The 24,295-nt window shown below is 36.9% G+C and overlaps 2 protein-coding genes and 1 long non-coding RNA gene across 6 annotated transcripts; 2 read left to right on the top strand and 1 right to left on the bottom strand.

Annotated features, from left to right (window-relative positions):
- The first annotated feature begins 471 nt into the window (after positions 1-471).
- LOC137727779 (uncharacterized) lies at positions 472-11,842 on the top strand. 2 transcript variants are annotated; one of them, XM_068466595.1, is made up of 22 exons: positions 855-911; positions 989-1,073; positions 1,272-1,364; positions 1,759-1,798; positions 1,883-2,131; positions 2,319-2,418; positions 2,497-2,571; positions 2,959-3,057; positions 3,647-3,763; positions 3,871-3,986; positions 4,197-4,296; positions 4,374-4,732; positions 5,065-5,401; positions 5,916-6,133; positions 6,536-6,754; positions 7,302-7,488; positions 8,045-8,295; positions 8,446-8,538; positions 8,624-8,725; positions 10,091-10,448; positions 10,563-10,700; positions 10,777-11,842. In XM_068466595.1, the coding sequence occupies exons 5-22, from the start codon at positions 2,079-2,081 to the stop codon at positions 11,587-11,589; spliced, it is 3,735 nt and encodes a 1,244-aa protein (XP_068322696.1). In that variant the 5' UTR covers positions 855-911; positions 989-1,073; positions 1,272-1,364; positions 1,759-1,798; positions 1,883-2,078; the 3' UTR covers positions 11,590-11,842. The 2 variants fall into 2 exon arrangements, with proteins under 2 accessions (XP_068322695.1, XP_068322696.1); XM_068466594.1 differs by lacking the exon at positions 1,272-1,364 and having other exon boundaries at positions 472-911.
- Positions 11,843-12,211: 369 nt separating this feature from the next.
- LOC137727780 (uncharacterized) lies at positions 12,212-20,065 on the bottom strand. 3 transcript variants are annotated; one of them, XR_011067853.1, is made up of 4 exons: positions 15,148-20,065; positions 14,908-15,040; positions 14,729-14,809; positions 12,212-13,357 (listed from the first exon to the last, which is right to left on the bottom strand). It is a non-coding gene; the product is annotated as an uncharacterized lncRNA (long non-coding RNA). The 3 variants fall into 3 exon arrangements; XR_011067854.1 differs by having other exon boundaries at positions 12,213-13,357; positions 14,908-15,380; positions 16,222-20,065; XR_011067852.1 differs by having other exon boundaries at positions 14,908-20,065.
- Positions 20,066-23,433: 3,368 nt separating this feature from the next.
- LOC137728327 (U-box domain-containing protein 4-like) lies at positions 23,434-24,048 on the top strand. Its single transcript, XM_068467143.1, has 2 exons — positions 23,434-23,501; positions 23,547-24,048. The coding sequence occupies exons 1-2, from the start codon at positions 23,434-23,436 to the stop codon at positions 24,046-24,048; spliced, it is 570 nt and encodes a 189-aa protein (XP_068323244.1).
- Positions 24,049-24,295: the final 247 nt, after the last annotated feature.

Below are 24,295 nucleotides of genomic sequence, written 5' to 3'. Positions count from 1 at the left end.
CCAAAATTTTACTAATTCATTCCCACGTGTCATCTGTAGAAAATCGTTGTTTTTTTTTTTCGTGGTGGTTTTGTTTATATTGTTTTATTAACAATTCACAATTTATTGAATTTTAAGACTTGTAACATGAAGACCCTCAAAAAAAGAAAAAAAGACTTGTAATTTGAAGGGCGTATTTAATTAGAATTTTGAGAGATTTTAATTTTTTTAATAAACTTTAATAAACTTCATCAAATTCCACAACTTTATAAATCTATTAAAATTCCTCAAGGAAAATTCTCAAATATGAATTTTTATTTGACAAAAAAATATAAATATTTGTTTTTCTAATATAAAAATAGAACAATTAATATTTCAATATAATTTTGTACTAAAAAAAAATTTAAAATATAATTTTTCTTCATGGAAAATATATATTTTTTAAATTTAATTGTCAGAAGCTTTTAGCAGGAAAAATAAAAGAAGAATGCGAGAAATTTGTTCACAGCAAGAAAAGGTCCGTCTGTGATGTAGTCAAAACAAACAGATTAACGGCAGAAGTCGCTGCAATTAAGAGACAAAAGAAAGGAGGTCCGATCTCATCAGAAGCAGACAGAAACTCAGAGACGTTGAAGACTCGCATTTGGCATTTGGAGTTTGAATTCCACTGACCATCTCTCTTCGTCTTCTTCTGCTGCTTCTCTCAAATTCTAGGGCGTAAGAAGATTTGCTGTTGGATCTCAAACTTGAGCAAGTAAGCTGCTTTTCGATCTATTTCGCATTTCAATCGAATCAGATAAATGTTGCGGTTACGAGCATTCCGGCCGACGAATGAGAAGATCGTCAAAATTCAGTTACATCCCACGCATCCATGGCTGGTCACCGCCGACGCCTCCGATCACGTCTCCGTTTGGAATTGGGAACACCGTCAGGTACCCCTCTCTCTTTCTCTGTCTCTTCAATTTATACACTTCGTGTTCGTGATTCGACTGTGATGGATTCGAATTAGGTGATTTACGAGCTCAAAGCTGGCGGCGTCGATCAGAGGCGTTTGGTTGGCGCCAAGTTGGAGAAGCTCGCAGAGGGGGAATCAGGTACTTAATCCTGAAATTTGAATTTAGTTGCTGCGAGGCTCGTGAAATTCGATTGGAATTGTGTTCAATTTTGTGCTGCTTCTGAATTTCTGAGACCTAATTGGAAAAATCTAGCTTAGAGAAGCTAAATGCTTTTGCAGAAGTACATTGAATAACTGAAGACTGCGAATTTCGCTAACATTTCATTTGTAAAACTAGATATGCGATTTCGGACAGAGTTAACTCTATTAGTTCTTGCATTTACTCAGCAGAACCATGTCCATCATTGATTGCCTTATGGTGTAAGATAAGGTAATGTACTGTTCAACTTAAGCATCAGCGTCGAACTCAGTTTATCCAGTTGGGATTCTATAATTTCTGGTTGGGAAATCTCAGAGGCTTTATGATTAGCTGCTCTTAAATCAATGACTGGCACAATTAAACTTAAGATCAATGCACAGATTTTTATGTGAGTTTGAAAGTTGTCGTCTTCGAATTGTTTTGTTTCATATCTTTAGCTCGAACCCTGGCAAAATATGATATTTGGACAACAAGAGAGCTAGTTTGCCTCAGTAGTTGTTTAAGATTTCTAAACTTCCACTGTTAAACCATAGAATTACACACACACACACACACACACACACACACACACATATATATATATATATATATCTTTGTAATTCTTGTGTTTGCTTTTGGTTGATAGAGTCTAAAGGGAAGCCCACAGAAGCCATTCGTGGAGGGAGGTAATAGACACTGCAATTGTATTATTGTCCATTTCTCTTTATTGAAACCTAGACACACACTGAGGGCCTATGCTTCCTTTAAAGTGTTAAGCAGGTAAACTTCTTTGATGATGATGTGCGCTATTGGCAACTTTGGTGTAACCGCTCCACAGCTGCTGAGGCTCCAACAGCTGTCAGTAATATTGCATCAGCTTTTAGTTCTCCTGTCCCATCAACTAAAGGAAGACATTTTCTTGTCATTTGTTGTGAAAACAAAGCCATATTTTTGGACTTGGTAACAATGCGAGGTCGTGATGTACCGAAATCGGAGCTTGACAATAAATCACTGCTCTGGTAAGTTATTGCTATTTTTCAGTATGTTTATGTATATTTTTCATTCATTTGAAGAAGTGGCTTTCATAATACCTTCACACTGATTCTCTTATTTTTTTCATAATAAGATTAACAAACCTCTGAGTTTTATTTTTGTTTTTGACATATTTTGTGCTCTGTTTCTTGTTTCCCTCTATGGATCTTGCAGTATGGAATTCCTTTCTAGATCCGCTGTTGCGGATGTTCCTCTTGTTGCTTTTGGTGGATCAGATGGTGTTATTAGAGTACTTTCAATGATGACATGGAAGGTTTGCGTTTTTTCCAAATTTTCTAACATGCTGGCTATAACTATCCCTCGCTTTGAGTGATATACTTGCTTCCTGCAGCTTGTAAGAAGATACACTGGAGGTCATAAAGGATCCATAGCTTGTTTGATGACATTTGTGGCTTCTTCTGGCGAGGTAGATTTTTACTTCTAAAAGATGAAATCAAATTGCTTTATTGCATGTGTTTATGCTATCTTTCTTTGTGAACGTTTTTTATTATTATTTATTTACTATTTTAGTTTGTGTCTGAGTGTTCAAATACCATAGGTGGCCTGATGTATTACATTGATTGTGCCTCTGGAGCTTCATAAAATGTTATTATCTCCTTATTCTTCAAGTTCATTCATATAACACTTTGGTGAAAGTAATTTTTCCATTCACTCTGCAGCATGATGTAGGTTGTAAAAAAATCTAGGAATTACAATATTGAGATGCTGGGTTGTTGTGAGTGCTCATCAGTATCAACGTACTGGATGCATGTGTTTAAATGCTTCTTGTTTCTATATCTAAACTTTATTGCAGGCACTTCTGGTTTCTGGAGGTAGTGATGGTTTGCTCGTAGTTTGGAGTGCAGATCATGGTCAAGATTCACAAGAACTCGTACCGAAACTAAGTTTAAAGGCAATTATCTATTTTTTCTTGTCATTTTTCTCTTATTTTTCTTTGACAACTATTAGGTTAGATTACTGATGCATTATTTATTCCATATTATGGTTATGGTATGAAAATTATATGCAGATTTGAAACCTAGGCTGATTGATGCTATCATATTTATTTAAAATTTATATGGAAATGTGACACCCTGTTTGCTGAAACAGGTTTAAGATGTCCAATATTTTGGGGTAATGTAAACCTCACCAGTGCCTAATGTTGGCTTGGTCAAATTGGACTCTGAGATTTCTTTGTTTTATTGAATCAAACTGTAGATTTCAATTGGGCATCTTTGTTGAGGAATTTTAAAGATATTCCTTTTGGTGCAATTCTTCTTGGTGGTATATCATTGTATTTCGTCCATTTTTATGAATAGAATGTGTTTCCTATAAATAATTAAAAATCTCTGTTATATTGAACTCCATGAATTGACCTTCTTTCAGTTCATTCTTTCTGCATGCTTGAATGTAGGAGCTTTATGCATGTAATTTTTTTTCTTTTCTGGATGACATACTTGAACTAATGGAGATTTGATTATAGGCCATTTCTTTTATGACAGGCTCATGATGGTGGTGTTGTGGCTGTTGAGCTTTCTAGAGTGATTGGAGGTGCGCCCCAGCTTATCTCTATTGGTGCAGATAAGACGTTAGCTATATGGGACACGGTTTCCTTTAAGGTATCCCAATGTTTAAGAAAAGGCTTTGTGAAGTGCAACTGGTTTTCTGTTGAATGTTGGTGTTTATTTTAATTTGATTATATATTTCGTCTGCTTTTCTCTTTCAGGAATTGCGGCGTGTTAAGCCTGTTCCAAAACTTGCTTGCCATAGTGTGGCATCCTGGTGCCACCCTCGTGCGCCAAACCTTGATATATTGACTTGTGTTAAAGATTCCAATATATGGTATGCACAAAACTTTCTTTCTAGTGGGTTTCCATTACAACTTTCCATCAGTTAATATTTTTGACTATAAAACAGTCGATTTATGATCAGAATCTGTTTTTTTTACCAAAAAAGTTGGGCATAACGGACTTACGAGATCTGTGTTTGGCATCTTTTTTTTTTTTTTTTTCCTTGTGAAATTCACCAAAAATTGTTTAAACTTTTTCTCAGGGCTATTGAACATCCAACTTATCCTGCAATCACAAGGCCATTGTGTGAGCTTTCTTCACTAATCCCTCCACAAGTAATTGCACCGAACAAGAAAATTAGGGTAAGTCACTCTTATGCTTATTTAGGTTTTTCGTCATATAACTTCTTATCAGACACTTACACTTAACTGTATCACAGGTATACTGTATGGTCGCACATCCTTTACAGTCCCACCTCGTTGCTACTGGAACCAATGTCGGGGTCATTATCAGCGAGTTTGACCCAAGATCGCTTCCAGCTGTAGCTGCCTTACCAACACCGTCAGGGAGTCGAGAGCATAATGCTGTATATGTTATTGAAAGGGAACTTAAGCTACTGAACTTTCAGTTATCCCAGACAGCAAATCCATCTCTTGGAAATAATGCTTCTTTGTCGGAAGCAGGAAGGCTTAGGGGGGAGTTGCCAGAAATGTTAAATGTCAAACAGATAAAGAAGCACATTAGTACAACTGTTCCACATGATTCCTACTCAGTTCTCTCAGTAAGCGGTTCGGGAAAGTAAGTCGCATCAGGCACTAGAAATGCCGGTCTTTAATTACAATAGTTTTCAAGCTTTGTTTAGGTGACATGGTTAGATTGATAGCATTAGTATTAGGTTGATGTAGTGTAACGCATCAATATCTGCCTTTATATTAAACACACATAGAAGAGTGAAATTAATGCATCTTGTGTACGATGTTCTTTGATCATCTTTCTAAGTATGTTGTATTCTTTGTGATACATGTCATCAGAAATTACCTATGATGTTTATTCCAACATGTCATGTTTTTTAATCTTTTTATTTGGAGCTTCGGTACTGATGTGGTAATGATTATTTGTACAAATTTCAGGCATCTTGCAGTCGTGTGGCCTGATATCCCTTACTTCTCTATATACAAAGTTAGTGACTGGTCAATTGTTGATTCAGGCAGTGCAAGGCTTCTGGCTTGGGATACGTGTCGTGACAGATTTGCTATACTAGAGTCTACATTACCACCTCGAATTCCTGTAATTCATAAGGGAGGATCATCGAGAAAAGCAAAAGAAGCTGCTGCAGCTGCAGCTGCAGCACAAGCTGCTGCGGCGGCTGCCTCTGCTGCTTCTGCAGCTAACGTGCAAGTTCGCATCTTGCTGGATGATGGCACATCAAATATTTTAATGAGATCTATAGGTGGTAGCAGTGACCCGGTATTTATTCTGTTCTGCCTGGTCTATATGGTTATAGTGATTATAGTTGTGAGTTTTACAATGCGCAGGGTTTTTTACCGACCAAAAAATAAAATGTGTAGGGTTTTAAATTATAAGTTTGTTCCTCAAGGCATTGTTCTTGCACTGAAAACAATTAAACAAAATCCTTATGTGGTCTATGCGTTAGAGTTTGTATAGATCCTGAGTGTTAAGGGCTTCTTTGGTTCCTTTGTGAATAACAACTTTCTGTAAAAACTCACAAGCAAAAGCATGTAGCCACACCAGCTTTCAAAAGTTGTTAACAATTTTCAGAAAACAAACTAGAAGGGTTTTTCTAAAATTGTTCTACATTAAATTCTCTAAGAAAAGTTTCAAATGTTTTACAAATTGGACAGAAATTGATAGGAAGCACTTCAAATACAAATGCATTGGACTATTCCATTAATATTTTGGTGTAGAATGTGTAGCAAGTTTGACAGTTAAGGTTCCTTTCTAATTCAAAATTCTATTCTAGGTCATTGGTTTGCATGGAGGAGCACTTCTTGGTGTTGCATATCGAATCTCGCGGAGAATTAGCCCTATCGCCACAACAGCTATTTCAACAATTCAATCCATGCCCTTGTCTGGATTTGGAAGTGCTGGGCATTCTTCTTTTTCCACTTTCGATGATGGATTTTCTTCCCATAGATCATCTTCTGCTGAGGCTGCACCACAAAACTTTCAGCTATACAGGCAATGGGTTTCTTCATTCCTTCATAGCATATGAAAAAATGGATTTTTATTTGATATAGCTCATCACTTTTTGTGTTTTAGAAATGTGAATTAAGTGTTTTACAAACTGACCCTGTTATATCTCTCGGTTTCTTCAATGCTTCAAATTTTCTCACAACTCTTTCATTGAGGATGCTTGAACTTTTCTTTTTAACTAGTGCTTGCAGATATTGCCTATTTTAATTTAGATTACTTGAACACAAACTTGTCTCACTTTCTTCCTGGCCCATCCTGGAATTAATTTTAAACGTTGATTGCTAAGGGGGGTTTAGTGCTTTGTGTAAAGGCTTTTTAATGGGTGTATGTGGATATAAGATCAAGATAAGTTATCCTTTTAATCTGAAGTGATTCCTGACAATGCAGTTGGGAAACTTTTCAACCTGTTGGTGGTCTACTTCCTCAACCAGAATGGACAGCATGGGATCAAACGGTTGAGTATTGTGCTTTTGCATATCAGAAATACATTGTCATATCTTCTTTGCGCCCGCAATATAGATATCTGGGAGATGTCGCAATTCCTTATGCTACTGGTGCAGTTTGGCATAGGCGACAGTTATTTGTCATTACGCCAACCACAATTGAGTAAGATATAGTGATTGTCCCAAAAATTCTGTATTTACATTTATAACAGGTTCTTGGAATAGATTAGAATGGTTTTATCAGGAAAAAAACTTTTGTTAATTTATGACACAACACAATAGAATATCTCGACTTCTAGGAACTTGATCTTGGAAAGCCTCTAAAACTTGTCTGACTATGATATTACATGTGGGCCCACACAAAAACTCAAAGTTATCAGAGCTAAAGCTATGCACAAAAAAATAAAATAATTGATTCAGTTAATGCACCATAGCCTTAGGCTGAAGAAAACTCAAACTCAGGTTTTTGAGTGTTGAGGTTTAACCGTATATGAACTCAGGACATTAGGACCTGAGTTTTCGTTGCTTTTGTAATACTGGTGTAAAGAAAGTTATTGCTGTCTTTCAACTCCATTGTGCTTTGTTGTGATTCTTTGGACCAATTTACCTCAACAATAAGAATGCAGAGTAGAACTGTAGATTGAATTGATACTAAGCCAATAAAAAAGGGCACAACATATGAACTGTGCTTTTTTACGTGCATTTTGCAGATGTGTTTTTGTGGATGCTGGAGTTGCACCTGTTGATATTGAAACCAGAAGGAGGAAAGAGGAAATGAAGCAAAAGGAGGCACAATCAAGAGCCCTTGCTGAGCATGGTGAACTAGCACTAATCGCAGTTGAAGGTTCGCAATCTGTTACACAAGAAAGGATAGCACTGAGGCCCCCGATGCTACAGGTAAAAAGAGTTCCCAAAAGTAGAACTCTATGCTGATGGTTTGTTGCTTTAGATAGATAAAATACAAATTACGCTTTTCTCACATTTTATTTGGCAGCGGTGCCGTGTTTTCAGTGAGAAACCATATAAGATCTGTAAAGAGTTTTTCTGGAAACTTCTATGTCAATGTGCTTGGAATTTTTTTAATCAAAGTGGACGTATATTGATACATTCATAATTTCATATACACTAAAAGTTGGTTAATATGGGAAAATTCTGATTCTTGGTTCTAAGATATTACTTGAATTTTAAGTTTAATTAATAAGGAAATTTTTCAAACAATTTTCTTTATTGGTAACAAAATAATTCCTTTTTATTTGACTGTGTAAGATTTGTTGGTTTAGTTAATCCAAGTTGAATTCTTCATCTTTTATTTTGAGCGCTGGGCAGAATATTGTAATAGCTGGACAGTTTAGAGAAGTTGGGGCCAAATGCAATTGCTATGAATCAAATCATTTACTATTTTGATTAAATGTTGTCATTTCTCTTTTCTTATTTGTTTTTTCTTCTGTTTTAGGTGGTGCGATTAGCCTCATTTCAGCATGCTCCATCTGTGCCTCCTTTCTTAACATTATCGAAACAGTCTAGAAATGACGGGGACAGTTCAGGGATACTAAAAGAGTTTGAAGAAAGAAGGGTTAATGAGATAGCTGTTGGTGGTGGAGGGGTCTCAGTGGCAGTTACTCGTTTTCCAACGGAGCAGAAACGGCCTGCTGGGCCTCTAGTTGTGGTGGGTGTCAGAGATGGCGTTCTTTGGCTAATTGATAGGTAATGGGCCCCACTTTTCACAAATAAAGTTGTTAAGAATGTATGCTAAATTAGTTGTCTATAAAACATATGTGCATGAGTTCTAACTTCTATGTGATAAGCATATGATCGCAAACATAAACGATTTCTTTCTTTTGTATTTCCCTGCAGATACATGAGTGCTCATGCCTTATCCCTTAGCCACCCTGGGATCCGTTGTCGGTGTCTTGCTGCTTATGGAGATGCAGTTAGTGCTGTCAAGTGGTATCAATCTTTCTTTCTATAGTTTCCTACATGTCTAACCGCACAATCTTTTTTATATAATTCCTAATGTTTTTGTTTTATGCAGGGCAAGTAGGCTAGGCAGAGAACATCATGATGATTTAGCACAATTTTTGCTAGGCATGGGTTATGCTACCGAGGCACTTCATTTGCCTGGAATATCTAAGAGGTATGCCACAAATAAACGCACCCTGTGTGTGTTCAATGTCATAGTGCTTACTTTTCCTCTTTTTTTTATTATTATTTTTTTTATGCTTATTATTTCCGTTTTTGTTTTTTTGAGAAGAAACGATAGAACTTTATTATATCAATAGAAGGAATTACCCACAAGTGGATAAAAAATCCACCAAACTAGTTAAGACCTCTCAAGCAGGACTACTTTACAAGTAACTGAAGCTGAACCAAATTCATTTTACAGCTGCTAACACATCCATTACTATATAAGACAGAGAATAATCCCTTAAATCATTTGAAACTGAAGTCCAGAGGGCTGCCTGGTATCTTACTCTACCCCATAGTTCCTCTACTCCTGCTCCCTTATAATCCCCAAAAAATTCTTTTCTTACTCTCCAACCAAATGTTCCAAAAAACTGCCAACACCAAATAGCCCCACAAAGCTTTAGCTTTCCTCCCCTTTCCTAAAGCCTCGAACTTGGTGCTGAGAAGCTCGAAACAACCCTTTGGAATAATCCAACTAGCTCTAACTTCCTTGAACAATTTCCACCACAGCTGTACCGAGTAAGAACAAAGGAGAAAAACATGATTAATGCTCTCCTCAGTTTTACACAAACTGCACGAATGAGGAGAAATGCAATTAAAAGACCTTTGCCTTTGGTACATGATCACGTGTTGACCATTCCAATTGCCACTAACCACGCAAGAACTTTGACTTTTGGAGGAGCTTTTGATTTCCAAATCTGAGAATAGGGTGGAAAATGTTGCACGGTTCTATTGTTGCATAAGAAAGAGTTACAGGATTTGCAAGTGGAAAATCCTGACCCGTCTAGTTTCCACCACCTATTATCCACTCTTGATTGAATCAAACGAACATCTTCCACCTTCTGTAATAACCCAGTCACCTCTGCTATCTACAGCCCATTCAAATTTCTTCTGAAATCAAAATTCCAACTCAATGACCGAAGAGAAAAATTCACAAAACTTGAAATGCTCTAGTTATACTTTCTCGATAACAAAGAATAATCTAGGATACTGCTCTTTCAATGGTCCACCCTCCAACCAACCATCCTCCCAAAACCTCACCCTCTCCCCATTGCTTTCGAGGGTCTACTTTTATATTCTGTCAAGTGTAAAACCATGTATCATTGTGGCCATAGGTTGATGTGGTTTACATGGTTCAGTTTTCAGTTGATGTGTCTGGCCTACAGGCACTTCGAGTCTGTTGTATCCTTTTGTTGTTGTAGTGATCGCAAAACGCCTTTCAACTATAAAGTTAATGTGTTGGGAATCATGGCATTTAAGCAGCAGTCGTTTCATCTCAGTTTGAACCGTATATATCGTTATCCTTTTTTTGTAGGTTGGAGTTTGATTTGGCCATGCAGAGCAGTGATTTGAAAAGAGCTCTTCAGTGCCTGCTTACAATGAGCAACAGCAGGGACATAGGGCAAGAGAATACGTCATTTGATTTGAAGGACATTCTAACTGTAACGACTAAGAAAGAAAATGTGCTGGAAGCTGTCCAAGGAATAGTGAAGTTCGTAAAGGAGTTTATGGATCTTATTGATGCTGCAGATGCTACTGGACAGGCTGAAATTGCTCGGGAAGCCCTTAAGAGGTTGGGTGCTGCAGCTTCTGTAAAGGGAGCTTTACAGGGTCATGAATTAAGAGGACAAGCTCTGCGCCTAGCCAATCATGGAGAGTTGACGCAGCTAAGTGTATGTTATTCATATCTGAACTTGCTTTTCTTGCATGCTAGTTCTCGTGATTTTGATAGTCCTTTCTGAAAATTTTTGATAGTCCATTCTAAATACAGTTGCTTTGCGCTGCAGAATTTGGTAAACAATTTAATATCAGTTGGCTCTGGACGTGAAGCAGCATTTGCAGCTGCAGTTTTGGGAGACAATGCCCTCATGGAGAAGGCGTGGCAGGAAACTGGAATGCTCGCTGAGGCTGTGCTTCATGCCCATGTATGATGTGATTTATGCGTGTTCATCTTCCTCTGAGTTTATTATTACCTGACTGTCTCATGGATTGTCTGTGCAGGCTCATGGGCGACCAACATTGAAGAACTTGGTTCAGACTTGGAATAAAATGCTACAGAAGGAGGTTGACCACACACCAACAACGAAAACAGATGCTGCTGCTGCATTTTTGGCTTCTCTGGAGGAACCCAAGCTTACAAGTTTAGCAGATGCTACCAAGAAACCACCAATTGAAATTCTTCCTCCGGGGATGCCGTCTCTTTCAGCTCCTCCTATTTCTATGCCAAAGAAAACAGCTCCAGGGGCTCAGAATTCACTGCAGCAACCAGCCAAGCCGTTGATGTTAGAAGCAGCCCCTATGCCCGCACCAGCACCTTCAGGTGCGCCACAAGCACAACAATCAGAATCAGGATCAGATGATAAGCCTCCCGCTTCATCATCAGAGAGTGATCCAGGTAATCCAGTTTCGGCTGCTTCGGGAGAAAGTGTCCCCGTAACTTCTACGGATAATGGAGCACCATCAGATGCCCCACCTCAAGCGCCCCAGTCAGGGGATCCATCCCAAGAGCCCCAATCCGAGGCTGCATCGCAAGCGCCCCAGTCCGAGGCTGCATCGCAAGCACCCCAGTCAGAGGCTTCTGCATCCCAAGCGCCCCAATCAGAGGCCTTTCCGCCCCAAGCACCCCAATCTGAGGCGCCGCCCCAGTCAGAGGTCCCACCTCAGTCAGATGCCCCATTTCAAGCTCCACAACCGGAAGCACCCCAACCTGCCGTCCCAACCCAGACGACCTCATTACAGCCCCAGGTGCCACCCATTCGGCAAACCAATGCTCCAAAAAGATTGCCACTAGATGAGGATTTTTTCCGAATGTGATATCCCTAACAATCTTGCTCAGAAACCCATTTAGCTACACACGCACAGAATTAAGTGATTTGTCCAGTAGAAGCTCAACATGTCATACAAAGGAACCGTGGTCATCGCAATATTTTTTGTTCATCTTCGGGGGAAGCGATGGCGTGATGTAGTAGTTGTAGTCATGTTTATATTTCTTGTAACCTTTGGTTTTTTATATTACATTCTTCTGTGTATCCGTTGTATCATTTTATGTTTCTGTTTTGTTGATTCAGCTGATTTGATTTGTTTTGATGAGGGATCCTTGCTAATAGAATGCCATTGCATTTGGCGGCTCCTCTCTTTCCACAAATTCTGTACCCACTCGTGTTATTCATATCTTTAGTTTATTTTTCTAAAGTTGAAATTTACTATTTATTTGCAATTTCTTTTTTATTTTCCTGGCACGAAAGTGGTTTGGAAATTAACGGTTCGATCGAGCATATAAGGAACTAATTGATCTTTGCAAGAGTTAAATCTTTCATAAAACTCGTACCGCTGAATGGTTTAGCTGAATGAAACCATTGTAGCCGGAGCCATGTATTTATTTCAAACTGTTATTTTGCTGTGCTGCTATTTTCAAGCACCACATGTGCGAAAAAAATTCGTACTTGAAAATATAGCCCGGCGGAACGGCAGGAGTTGCTGATCGTAGCCAACTCCAACACCCTGGTGTTGACAAGGGACGGTGCTTTCCCGCCAGGCCATGCAAGTGCATTGACTGCAATAAATCCGTACGAAACAATACCGTCATGCCATCCACGGCGGCCATCAACTTCCTAAGGGTGAAGAGCTCGATCCGGAATTCAGAAAGATTGCCGGGAGGGTGACGAGCATCAAGAATCGCTTTAGTCCAGAATCGACCAAGGCGCTGAAATAACGTCGGAACCATTTGATTCACTCAACTAAAATTCTTCTGCGGGGAAGGGACGTGTGCTGATAAGAATGCCAAATCCCACTTTTTTTACGGGTGGTGCTATCCACGCCCATTTTTACCTCCCCACACCCTTGTTAGTTTCTGTTTTTTTTATCTTCAAATTAGTTGATCTGACAACCAGAAATTAAGAGTAAAAAAATAAAAATAAGTGCAGATATCACCACCTAATTTTATAAGAACATCACAATCTAGAGAAATGAGATGCTACAGGAAAAATGAGACGCTGAAGAAGTTTCTGATAAAGGAAAAAAACATCCACCGGCTGGCTTTCAGGTATTCTATTTAGGTATTGAACATATTCTACGTTCAATATACGTATCATTGAATGGTATGGATAAACGCCGTTAGATTTATTTCCATAGCCATTTAATGCTACGTAGTAGTATTGAAGAAAGTTTTGGTTTTTAGAATCTACATAAAATCCAAGTAAAAATAATGCATGCATAGACCATGCTAGGTTTTGGTTAACTCAAAAGGACGTTTGACATCCCAACCCCCAACCCACCTGGTATCATACATAATCATCCAAGCTGGGACGGTGATCTCTGATTCAATAATAAAGGCCGCGGATCTTGAATAACGGCGGATCGCAGTTTTGATCTCACCTGAGCTTGAATGAGATGCTAGACTGCAAAGGCTGATCCAAAAGTGTAGAATATTCCAGGGACCCTTCGAGACAGTACGCCTGATGAAGCACAAATGTAAAATCAAATCCTCTTCCAGATTTACAAGCGGGTTGAACCAGACACATCTTGGACACATCTTCTGTGTTCAGATTCAACTTCTGATGATCGTTCAAGCACTTCGAAATTTCTGTGAACAATATTTAATCGTTAAGTGTGAATCAATTCCTGGTGTCTGATTACAACTCTTGTTAACAGTAAAAGCAAACACATAAACAGTATAGGTAAAAGATTAACGACCACCTAGATAGTAGCAAATATTTTCTATAACGTATGCCATTCACGCAGTAAGCAGACGCAGAACAAATTTTTCTACCACAGAACAAACATTATATAACTTTTATCTAATAAGTCTTACTAATAAGTCTTACATCTTACAAATTTCTATGACGTATGCACAGAACAAATTTCTATAACATATGCCATTCCTAATAAGTCTTACATCTTACGAAATAAAAGTTCTATAACTGAAATTGCATCAACAAGAAATGGAAGCATATATCCCCCACTGCAAACACAAGAGTACCAAAAGAAGTACCGAAGATATCATCAGAGTAACAGAATAAAAGGCATGGGCTCGGGGGGAGGGAAAGGTTTCTAGATCCAGATTCCATAAAAACAGGAACAGAAGTTTTAATAATCTAAAGGAACAAACATGTTGACATACATTAAGATAGCATATAATTAAGGTTGAGTCACCAGAGATGTTTGAGATTTATGCTTAAGACACGTTTGTAAATGAGTTCCCTTCGACAACACAAACAATAAAACAGGAGTTCCCAAGTGAAGTTGATCCTCTCTTACCCAATATGGAGGATTGAATGCATTCACCAGTATTCCTATCTTGACTGTTTGGTTAGAGGGAAAAACTTCAATGATAGGAAAGTAGAGTTTTTACTCGGGGCATAAATAGATACCTAACCTCTTCCTTGCAAGTTGCAATTACTAGAGTTGCAGTAGAAATGTTAGTTATGCCAGTTAAAGGAACTTGGATGAGGGACTTTAAAGTTGCATTGAATTTAAGCTTATATTGGCTGAAACACAAGAACAACCACCACCAAGCCTTATCCCACTAAGTGGAGTCGGGCGTATGAATCCTAGAATTGCATTGAGCTCGGTTTTGTGCCAAGTCTTCTGTTAGCTCCAGGTACTCCATATTTTTTCTTATAGTCTCTTTATAAGTCTTCCTAGGTCTTGAACATGACTAGATGCAATACATTTGGTAGGAATAGTGTTTATGTAGTGCATTTGTAATGTTTAAGACTTTAAGTAGTAGATTTGTAATGCTCAAATATTTTAGAGTCATAGTGTTCTTGTAATGCATTTTTAACAATGGAGTCCAGAATTCCATGATACTTTAGGTTCCTTATCCAAATACACTAAAACAAGGACACAAAAATTAACTATACCAAAAAGCAGCAGTCCATAAAATGACACTTAGCCAATGGAAAATATGAGGAAAATGTATATGGTGTTTATAACAAGCGATCCAAATATATACCTGTTCCTTTTTGGTGAGAAAACTTGTGGCTTCAAACAATGGAAAAGACCTAACCACCTCATCTTGCACGGTCTGCTATGCCTGGAGTTTGCAAAAATAAAAAGATATTTGTCATCCTTCATAAGGAAAAGAGTACAAAAACATCGTCAAAAATAGGCCAAAAACTACAACCCACTTACAACCAAGGTAACACCAACAGCTGCAAAATCACATTTCCATCCTTCACTCTCACACTGCCATTAGCAATGTTGCTTTCCATTCTTAAGTCTTCCACTTGTTAGTAGGTAAAAGCAATGTGCACATCTTTTGCTTCTGTTTCCAGTAATGGATTTGTTCAATCATATTAACAACAAATTCATGTCCCATCAGTGAGCAACAATTTTTTTTGGTTGTTGATACTTGATAGCTTTAGAGTTTACCATTCAATGGTGGGAAGAGGGTACAAATACTGGTAGGACCAAGGACAAATAAGGGGAATGGAATACTCCTCAACCCAACGCTAGCCATGTTCATCCTTTCCTACATGAATAATACTTGGCTACTCAAAGGATGAGTATGAGTTCCTACTCAAAACTGTTCATTGCCGATTCATAGAACTTCGTGTTTATGATCAGAACCGTTCATGTTATAAATCACTTTATGAAGATCGATTCTGCAAAAAATCAATTAAAACTAAGGTCGTTTAGTCATCGAACTGTATAAAAACAGATTAATGGAATTGGTAAAAGCATTATGAACCGTCTATGTATTTGCTACAATAGAATGGCCAAACAACTTTAGTTTTAATTCCGTTTTTGCAGAGATGATCTTTACAGAGAGATTCGCAATATGAACGGTTCTGATCATAAGCACAAAGCTCTGTGATTCCAACACAAAGAGTTTTGAGTAGGAATTCCTAATCATCTTTGAGTAGCCAAGAATTGTTCTTCCTCCATTATGCAACAAATAAAAGTAAAAGGGGTAAAAAAACACCACAAAATTCAAATTCGAATCCTAAATGGTAAAAAAAATGAAATTATTGCTCGATTAGGAATTTCATTTAGTTTTCATCATCTACATCAGGAACATCTAAAAATGCTCAGTCTAATTCTAAAAATGTACAACAATTTATTTTTGCATTAACCAATTACATTAGGACCAGAGACAAGAATGATTGATGAAAATGATTTACGTAAAATTTATGCATTGCAACTACATTAGATTTTCCGAAGGCTGAATAAGCAAAATTTAAATCCCACACTAAAATTCAAGTTCATATAGTAATTCAGAAAGGAAACAACAGGTATACTTCAAGTTAAAACTCGTGATAAATATATAAAATCATTATGCAATAATTAGAGATTAGCACCACATTCACGTGCGTGCTAGCGGATAGTTCCATAGAACAAAATATAGAGGATCTATTTCATCCTTTGTGAGAAAGAGACTGCAAAAACAAGTTAGACTTAAGGTATAATCTCAATGAAATAAGAAACCTATGTCGATTCACTTACCACTAAAACACCATGTACCAGCTGCCAAACCACATCTCACCATCACCATCAACTCTACAAATACCAAGTTAGCATTGCCAAATTATGATGGAGTAATATAAAAATGCAAGAACTAAGAACGAAAGAGAGATTATCTACTCATGCAACCACAATGACGATCTTGATCATGCCACAATGGCCTTCTGGTTCCTCCACAATCCCATGGCACAATGGCCATAGCTGCTCCTTCGTTATAGTATATATTTCTCTATTTTTTATGAATCTAAATACAAAAATGAAAATTGAACAAAACTGAATGTTGAGAATGTTTATAAATTATAGACGATTGAAAAGCACAACAATGCGTGCAAAGAAAATAAAGTATCCAAATTTGCCCTATCCCATATGCAAAATAGATCCTTCTCTTTGCTTTTATGTTTAAGTTAGAAACATAGTAATGGACCCAAACAAAACAAATCTTCTACTTATACTTTCTCATATGCAAAAACTACCCTTCTTTTCAAATAAAACAAACCTTCAACTTATAGATTCTCATAAAAATCTAACTTGTTTTTCAAACTTTTTTTTTGCTTCTAATATGTATAAAGAACATTTGATGGGTTTTGGCCCCAATAATCATTAAAACAAGGGAGGCAAATCAGCAAAGATCAATAATTACAGCTGAATCAGAGATAAATTAGCAAAATTTCAGTAAATTTGTCAACATCTGCAGTAGGCACAACACAACTAGCACTGATCATGATCAGCACAAATCTTTTCAACCCCAGCCTAAGTCCCCACTCAACAAACTTAATTGGTTGAGGTACATGATTAATTTATGTTCTACAGATGCATATTGAAGTTCCAATATTATGTGATAATAATATATGGTATATTACCTTTCTTAACCTTAACCCTAAGCACAATAAAGTAGCCTCAATGCACCGCCTGTACATTTTCTAATGAATGAATCATATGGGTTTGATTGATACATCTGCCTTACCAACGACTGAAACGCCAGCAACTTGGTACCAGTAGGTTTTGGCTTGCCCCTTTCTTATTATTAGTAAGAGTCAAGTAGACAGACTTCTAGGTGATGTGGCTCTTTCCCTGAACGCAAAGATCCGCTATTTGATAGCTAGCATTACACATTTGGTGAGCTATAGTTTCTTCTTCTTCTTCTTCTTGTTTTTTTTTTTTTTTTTTTTTTTTTTTTGTCCAAATGTTTTTTCAATAGTTGAATGAGCACATTAATTTGGGATCTCAAAACATGAGACTCAATAACCTCACAAAAATGATTCCACGAAAAATTTACAACAAATTGAAGTAAAAACAAGTAATATCCATATCATATAACAAGTTATATTCATATCATATGTGAATTCTGGGCAGGTATAGTTAGAGATCAAAATCACCTGCAAGTTAATGTCACATGCCAAAGAAAGAGCAGGTGGAATGTATGACAACAAGAGAGAGCACGCCCGTAAACAACCATGATCCTTTCATGGGTGATGACAAGCGTGCTCTCTCTCGTCGTCACACAACATCAAACCCTAGCTCAACTCAGACATCAGTATCTATGAAAAAAAAGCAGTTTATAATGTTCTAACAATCACAACAATTGTCAAGGAATTATCTTCCACATGCAATCAAATTTCCCCACTTAAATTGGGGGAAGATAAAAAATGAACTTCATACATACATACATACAATTACATATATATAAAATACCAACCAAAGATCTGATATCCCTAATAAAACCAACTGACCTAGATTGTTAGCACAGAAAATTTAGACCCAGAACAGTAGTATCATAATCATCTCCAGAGAAGCCTTACATATACCAGTTACTAATTAAGGTGCTTGGTTGAAATTTATCAAGCATGACTAGAGAATACGTAAGACCTAAGTTGCAGACCAAGAATGATCTTTTAGTGACATATCAACATGAAACTAAGAGGGATGGGCAAATACCCATTGGTTATGGGTAACCGCAGTTATCCGTGAATTTAAATTTGACGTTTACGGTTACGGGTAACCGTTTAGATGAATAAACGGTTATGAGTATAACTGTTTACCCGTGAAATTTAAATGGACGGTTATGGATATTACTCGCGGTAATAAACGGGTACCCATTTAACCGTTTATTTTAATATATGTGAAACTAAAAAAAAAAAAAAATTAGTTTCCAACTAGGTTTAGTATCCTGAGATATATTTGGTTATAAAGAACCATATAATATATATATATATATATATATATATATATATTTATGCCTTGAGAGAAAAATATAGTTGATAGAACGAGTTAATGTTTAATATATGTGATTGAATGCGTTCGACAGTTTTGTTTTGGAGTCTTTTGGGGTTTTGACCAATTCAAGATAATGATTACCTTGAGTATTTAGAAACATGTTGTTATCAGATGATGCGTATCTCTATATATAAATAAATTTAATTGGCCTCAAGTTTTCAATAAATAGTTGACCCCAAAATTAGAAATCGATTAAATGGCTTGGATCGATGAACATATGTTTCTAAATAAAAATCCAAATATTTATCAAATTAGCTTATTAGTAGACTAATGTGTAGTTACAGATATATATATATATATATATATATATATATGTGTGTGTGTGTGTGTGTGTAAGTATGTATACAAGAATATTAATTAACCTACAACCATGCATAATTCTTGTAATAGATTGACCGTCAAATAATTAGAAGACATCACATATATTCATAAATAATATTGCCATTAATATAAAAATACATGTTAAATGTACTTATAACAGTATTTAATAGTTAGAAAAAAGAAAATTATGAAAAATTTCTTTTAAATTTTCAAGTTGTTAAAAAAATAGGTAGACGGGTAAAAAAAAAAAAAAAGTAAACGGGTACACAATTATGGGTAAATGGGTATGCAGTTATAGGTATAGTTAACCATTTATAAACAATTATGGGTATGAGCATCCCGTTTATGTAAATACCCAACAGGTAAACGATTATGCAGGTAAAAACTTAAACGAGTAAATAACCACGGTTACCCACTCGCTATAACCGTTGCCCATCCCTAATCAAAAACCTCATCTGGAGATATCTAAGAACAATATCTACAACCCCAAACCATCTAATTTTAAATAGAAATTAAACTGGTACTCTAGATTTAGAAAATCTTGATTATAAATTGTACAAGACCCAATAAAATATACAAAAGCTTTGAAGAATTAATGGAAAAATCTAAGATTATTTCTTTTGAGGATGGATCTTCTCGGTCCACCTTGAAAGCAAAGTAATTTCCATCACCTCAAGCCTTAATTTTTTGCACAAAAAGGGTTAAGAAAATAGTCAAAACACAAACTTTTAACCTTAATTCTTACAGATTGAGACTGATGTACAGAAAAGGATAACGCACATGCTCCAGGAACATGTAATTAAGCTTTGCTGAATCTAATATTTAAGAACAAATAACAAAAAGAAGAATAATTTAATTTTCTCTAGTTTTTCCAAATGTTTCTTAACTATGTATTGATGCATGAATAAGTTCTTAATTGCTGTAAAACTCAAAGTTCCCTTTCCGAAGTCAGAAAAACAACAACAAAAAAACCCCAGAAAAAGACAATTAAGTGTATAAAAATTCACACTTAAGCACATGATAACTCAAAGAATTCAAGCATGTAATTGAAAAACCCTAGGCATCAATTGCCAAATCCAAACCCTACAAACTAGACAAACACCAAGCCAATAAATAAAATAGTAACATGCAAAGGAAAGAAAACCCACTTTCAGAGAAAGAAGCTGCAAAAGCCAGTGAGAGAGTCCATGAGAAAAGAGGAGAACTCGAGAAACTGGAGAGCCACTTAAAAGCAAAAGACATCGCATCCACAAAATGGAAGGGGCAGAAATAGTGTAAAAAATAAAGGAAAAATTGGATTTCTCGAGAAGACCAAGAGTTAATAACTTATTATCAACTTAAGTGGTCTTTTACTACCATAGAAAAAAGATGTTAAACTTTTATATGACAGCGTAAGTTTAAATTCTGTTGATGATTAATATAACATTTAATTTAACAAAATTTATTTTTTGACATTAGAAAAAAAAACATATTATCAATCATAAACAGCTTTCACCACATTGTTTATACAAAGAAAAATGTCCTGGACCATAGTTTTCGATCATATTTTATACATTAGGTGAGAATTGATTATTAAATTATTTTTTTTAATATTTAAAAAAATTTAACCATAGTCTTCAAGTTGGTGAGTCTACTTAATTGTGGCTTGGAGAAGCTGAAATGTTTTTGTGTGTTTTTTCGGCCTCCAAAAAAGACGTATGATCATAACTTGCCACCAATTGTCCTTTTTTAAAAAAAAAAAAAAAATTTAACCATCAATCATTACATACTCTACAAAATATAATTCTAGTAAATAGCTATCGAAAAGATAAATCAGATAGAATGTTATTGGACACATAGAGCTCTTGAACCAACTACAAACAAATTAATTAATTATTATTAAACAAAAAAATTACCAGTTGTTTTATAGTACTAAGTACTACATATCATGATTATCGATTTAGAGATGGTACCATTTTATTCTTAACACAAGTCAAAAATAAGAAAAATGTACCATTTTTGTTTGGTTGCAAAGAAAAAGTACCATATTAGTTTGAAAAGTTCATCACTAGTCCTGTGATGCATAGGTGCACGGTCAGAAACGGAACACGTGCACCACCTGTAGTCTATGATCAGCATTTAGGGTTCAAGCTAGAAAACCTAAATTTAGGAAAAATCACAAGTGTTGACAAAATGGAAGACGCTCCCAGCAGCTTCCCTACAAAGGACGACAACCACGCAGCACGCGCAAAGGGCGTGCAACACACATGAGCACGGGCAAAAACGCCAATTCACTGCACAATCCCAAAAAAGTCTGAAAACCATGAAGAAAATGAGGGGTAAAACTGGAACAGCACTGTTAATGAACAGTGCTTTTCCGCTGGGTTTTAGTACAGAAAGAATAATTTCTTGCAACTCAGTTATAAGAATTTAGGAGAATTGATAAACATTTAGGAGAATCACTCGTTTATTACGTAGTTAATCGATAATAAAAGAGTTATTTCTTCAATATAAAGTGTTCATTGTATAACGAGCAACTTACGTGATACAAATATATGTTTTTAGTCAATGATAAAATCTCATGTATAATTTTTTTGGATCACTGATACTAGATGCTACATTGATCGTGTATGCCAATCATGATAACGAGAACAACTTACATGAAAAAATGCCACTATGATATCACGATCCTATATTACATTATCACAAAACTTTCTCATAGCTATACATTACCAAATCAAATTAAATGATGAAATTCATTTCATATAGGATGTAAGATAGGATGTATATCGATGGAGTACGATTGTCTCATCTCATATCTCTCTCCCCTACCTTCTTCCTTTCTAGATATAAAAACAAAAACAAAAAAAAACCGTGAGATGAAGGAAATTGGGGAGAATTAAGAGGAAAGGAATCGTATTGACCAGGTTCAGCGTTGGTTCATTGGGTTACCTGAAGTCAGGCGCCACGGAAGCGCGTGGAACAAACGGCAGAAGAAGGAAGGGAAAATGGGTGTGGTGTGGGCCTAATGGGGTGATGAGGGCACGTTGCAACGTTATAGTGGTGTGTGGTGATGCGATGAAATTTAATGGTTGGATTTGGTTCGTCCTTGATGTCGGATGTCGGATGTCGAGTCTCTTTCTCTAGGCTGCTCGAGAATCACTGCCAACGGGCTAAAATTTTCCTTGAGAAGGGGCTTGATTAGCAATACTAGTGTTGCGTATTACGTCATATTTCATGTCATGTATGTATAGAGGATAAGGTTGCAGGTGAGGATAATTCATGCCACGCACCTTTTGATGTACGTGGTTTCCCAAAGTAGCTTGGGATCAGGATCCTCTCCTAATCTAAGGATGAGGATCTTTATGATCAAGGAATGTAGGTTATTAGATGAAAATTCAACGGTTATAATTATTATAATTTTAAAGGGACTCACCTGTTTGTAGCTGTTGGATTTTCATCCAACGGCCCACATCCCTTGATTATGAGGATCCTCATCCTTAGATTAGGAAAGGATCCTAGTCCACAATTTGGAGTCATTTGCCTTGACAATTGGCCCTACTGCAATGTCAAACATTTTATTTTATAAGTCAAGGGTTTAGAGTTTGCCAAAAGATTTCGGAGCCACAAAGTGACTAGAGATTTTTCTTTAGTGTCTGCTAAGATGCTTCGGTCTTTGGTTGTTGCTATTATGTGGAAGATACCCCTTATAAAAGATTAGAGATGCCACAATTTGGAGTCATTTGCCTTGACAATTGGCCCTACTGCAATTAGACCTGACAATTTCTTACACGACACGAAAATAATGGGTTTCGGGTCAACACGATAACTAATCAGGTCATTATCGGGTCACACGATAATAATCGGTTAATAACGAGTCCTTAACAGGTTTACACGAGAATGACACGCGAGTAATATGTTTCGACACGATAAGAAAAAGGTTATTTTGATGATTTTAATTTTTTAAACTACTAAAAAAAATTACTATAAAATACAATACATATAATGAATATGTATATATTGTTTACTAATTATTATTCTATATAAATTTTAAAGTTCAAGTTTTTTTTTATTTGTTAATTTTTGTAGTATATTATTATAGGCAAAGATTGAGATTAAAAATCATAAAACGCGTTAAAATAAAAAATATCAAGTAATTTAAAAATACTAAACACATTAAAAAAAGGGTAAAATACAAAAAACTACCTCAATTATGAGTCGAACGACACTTTCATACCTCATCTTACGAATTTGTGACAATATCATATCTTCCGTCAGTTTGTCTATCATCTATTCCGTTAAGTAGTGACGTGGCTTAAAAAAATTAATAAAATATTTAAAAAATAATTAAATATTAAAAACTAAAACTATAAAATCATTTAACAATTTTTTTTTACATGGGGACCCACCCCTTATCCCCCTCACTTTTCTTCCCTCATCCCATTTTCCCCAACCATCCCTCCTCTCTCTCTCCCCTATCTCCCTTTCACGCTGCAACAACAGCCTCTTCGGCTCTGCCATTGTCCGCAAGCTCCAAGCCCTAAACTTCACAAACCTCGTCCTCTGTACCCACGCCGAGAGCCTTTCATCTCCGAGAACCTGATCGATTCGGTCGTGTACATGCGCCTCGACGAGCTCGCCATCTGCACCCACAGCTCCGCCAGTAAGTCTGCGTCTTCCGACGAGGGGTACCTCTAGCTATCCCAAGCCTTCAGTGATTTCTCCGCCTACAGCAATGACATATCAAGAGAATTAAAATGGCTCGCAAGCTTGTCGTCGCCGGAAAATGCGCTGACCTCTGAATTATCTAAGGCTGCGCCAGAACTGGAACCATGTCAGGGGTCTTTGCAGAGGGAGAACTTCTCAACCGAGATCATCGAGAGCATTTCGGTGGAAGATCTTCAGCCGACGATCAAGATCTGCGTCGACGGCCTCCAATCGTCGTCGCTTGTCGTGAAGCAATCTGCAGCGGCCAAGCTCAGGCTTTTAACGAAGAATCAGGTTGATAATCACGCCTTGATCGGCGAGTCCGGCACCTTTCATGCTCTAATTCCTCTACTGCGATGCAGCAATCCATGGACACATAAGCACGCCGTCACGACGCACACCCAGTTTGCGAAATTCCAATTGGGATTTGAACATGGGAGAAAGAAAAGGATGGATGCACGAGGCAAAGGTGTCAAAAGGGGTAGCAACAGAGCACACCCAATTTGCAAATATCCAAGTGGGATTTGATTTGTTTGAGTAAATTAAAAATTGGGGACTGAAATAGGGAAGAAAGGTGAGGGTGATGAGTTCGGGGGAAACAGGTGGGGAAGAAGGTTGAAGGTGATGAGTTTGGGGGGTGGGTTAGGGGAAGATGGGAGCGAGTGGGGATGGGATCTGGGTTTGGGGTGGGGGAAAATGGGAGGAGGGAAGAAAGGTGAGGGGATAAGGGGTGGGTCCCCATGTAAAAAAAAATTGTTAAATGATTTTATAATTT

This window comes from Pyrus communis, chromosome 3 (genome assembly GCF_963583255.1).
Source record: "Pyrus communis chromosome 3, drPyrComm1.1, whole genome shotgun sequence".
NCBI lineage: Eukaryota > Viridiplantae > Streptophyta > Magnoliopsida > Rosales > Rosaceae > Pyrus > Pyrus communis.
The sequence above is the reverse complement of the archived record's forward strand: the minus strand, read 5'-3'. Positions and strand labels throughout refer to the sequence as shown.

Coding starts and splice junctions, on each gene's coding strand:
- LOC137727779 (XM_068466594.1), top strand. CDS start 780: ATGTTGCGGTTACGAGCATTCCGGCCGACGAATGAGAAGATCGTCAAA. Junction 2,419..2,496: donor TTTCAATGATGACATGGAAG/GTTTGCGTTTTT, acceptor TGCTTCCTGCAG/CTTGTAAGAAGATACACTGG. Junction 4,297..4,373: donor CACCGAACAAGAAAATTAGG/GTAAGTCACTCT, acceptor ACTGTATCACAG/GTATACTGTATGGTCGCACA.
- LOC137728327 (XM_068467143.1), top strand. CDS start 23,434: ATGCGCCTCGACGAGCTCGCCATCTGCACCCACAGCTCCGCCAGTAAG. Junction 23,502..23,546: donor TCTGCGTCTTCCGACGAGGG/GTACCTCTAGCT, acceptor CTCCGCCTACAG/CAATGACATATCAAGAGAAT.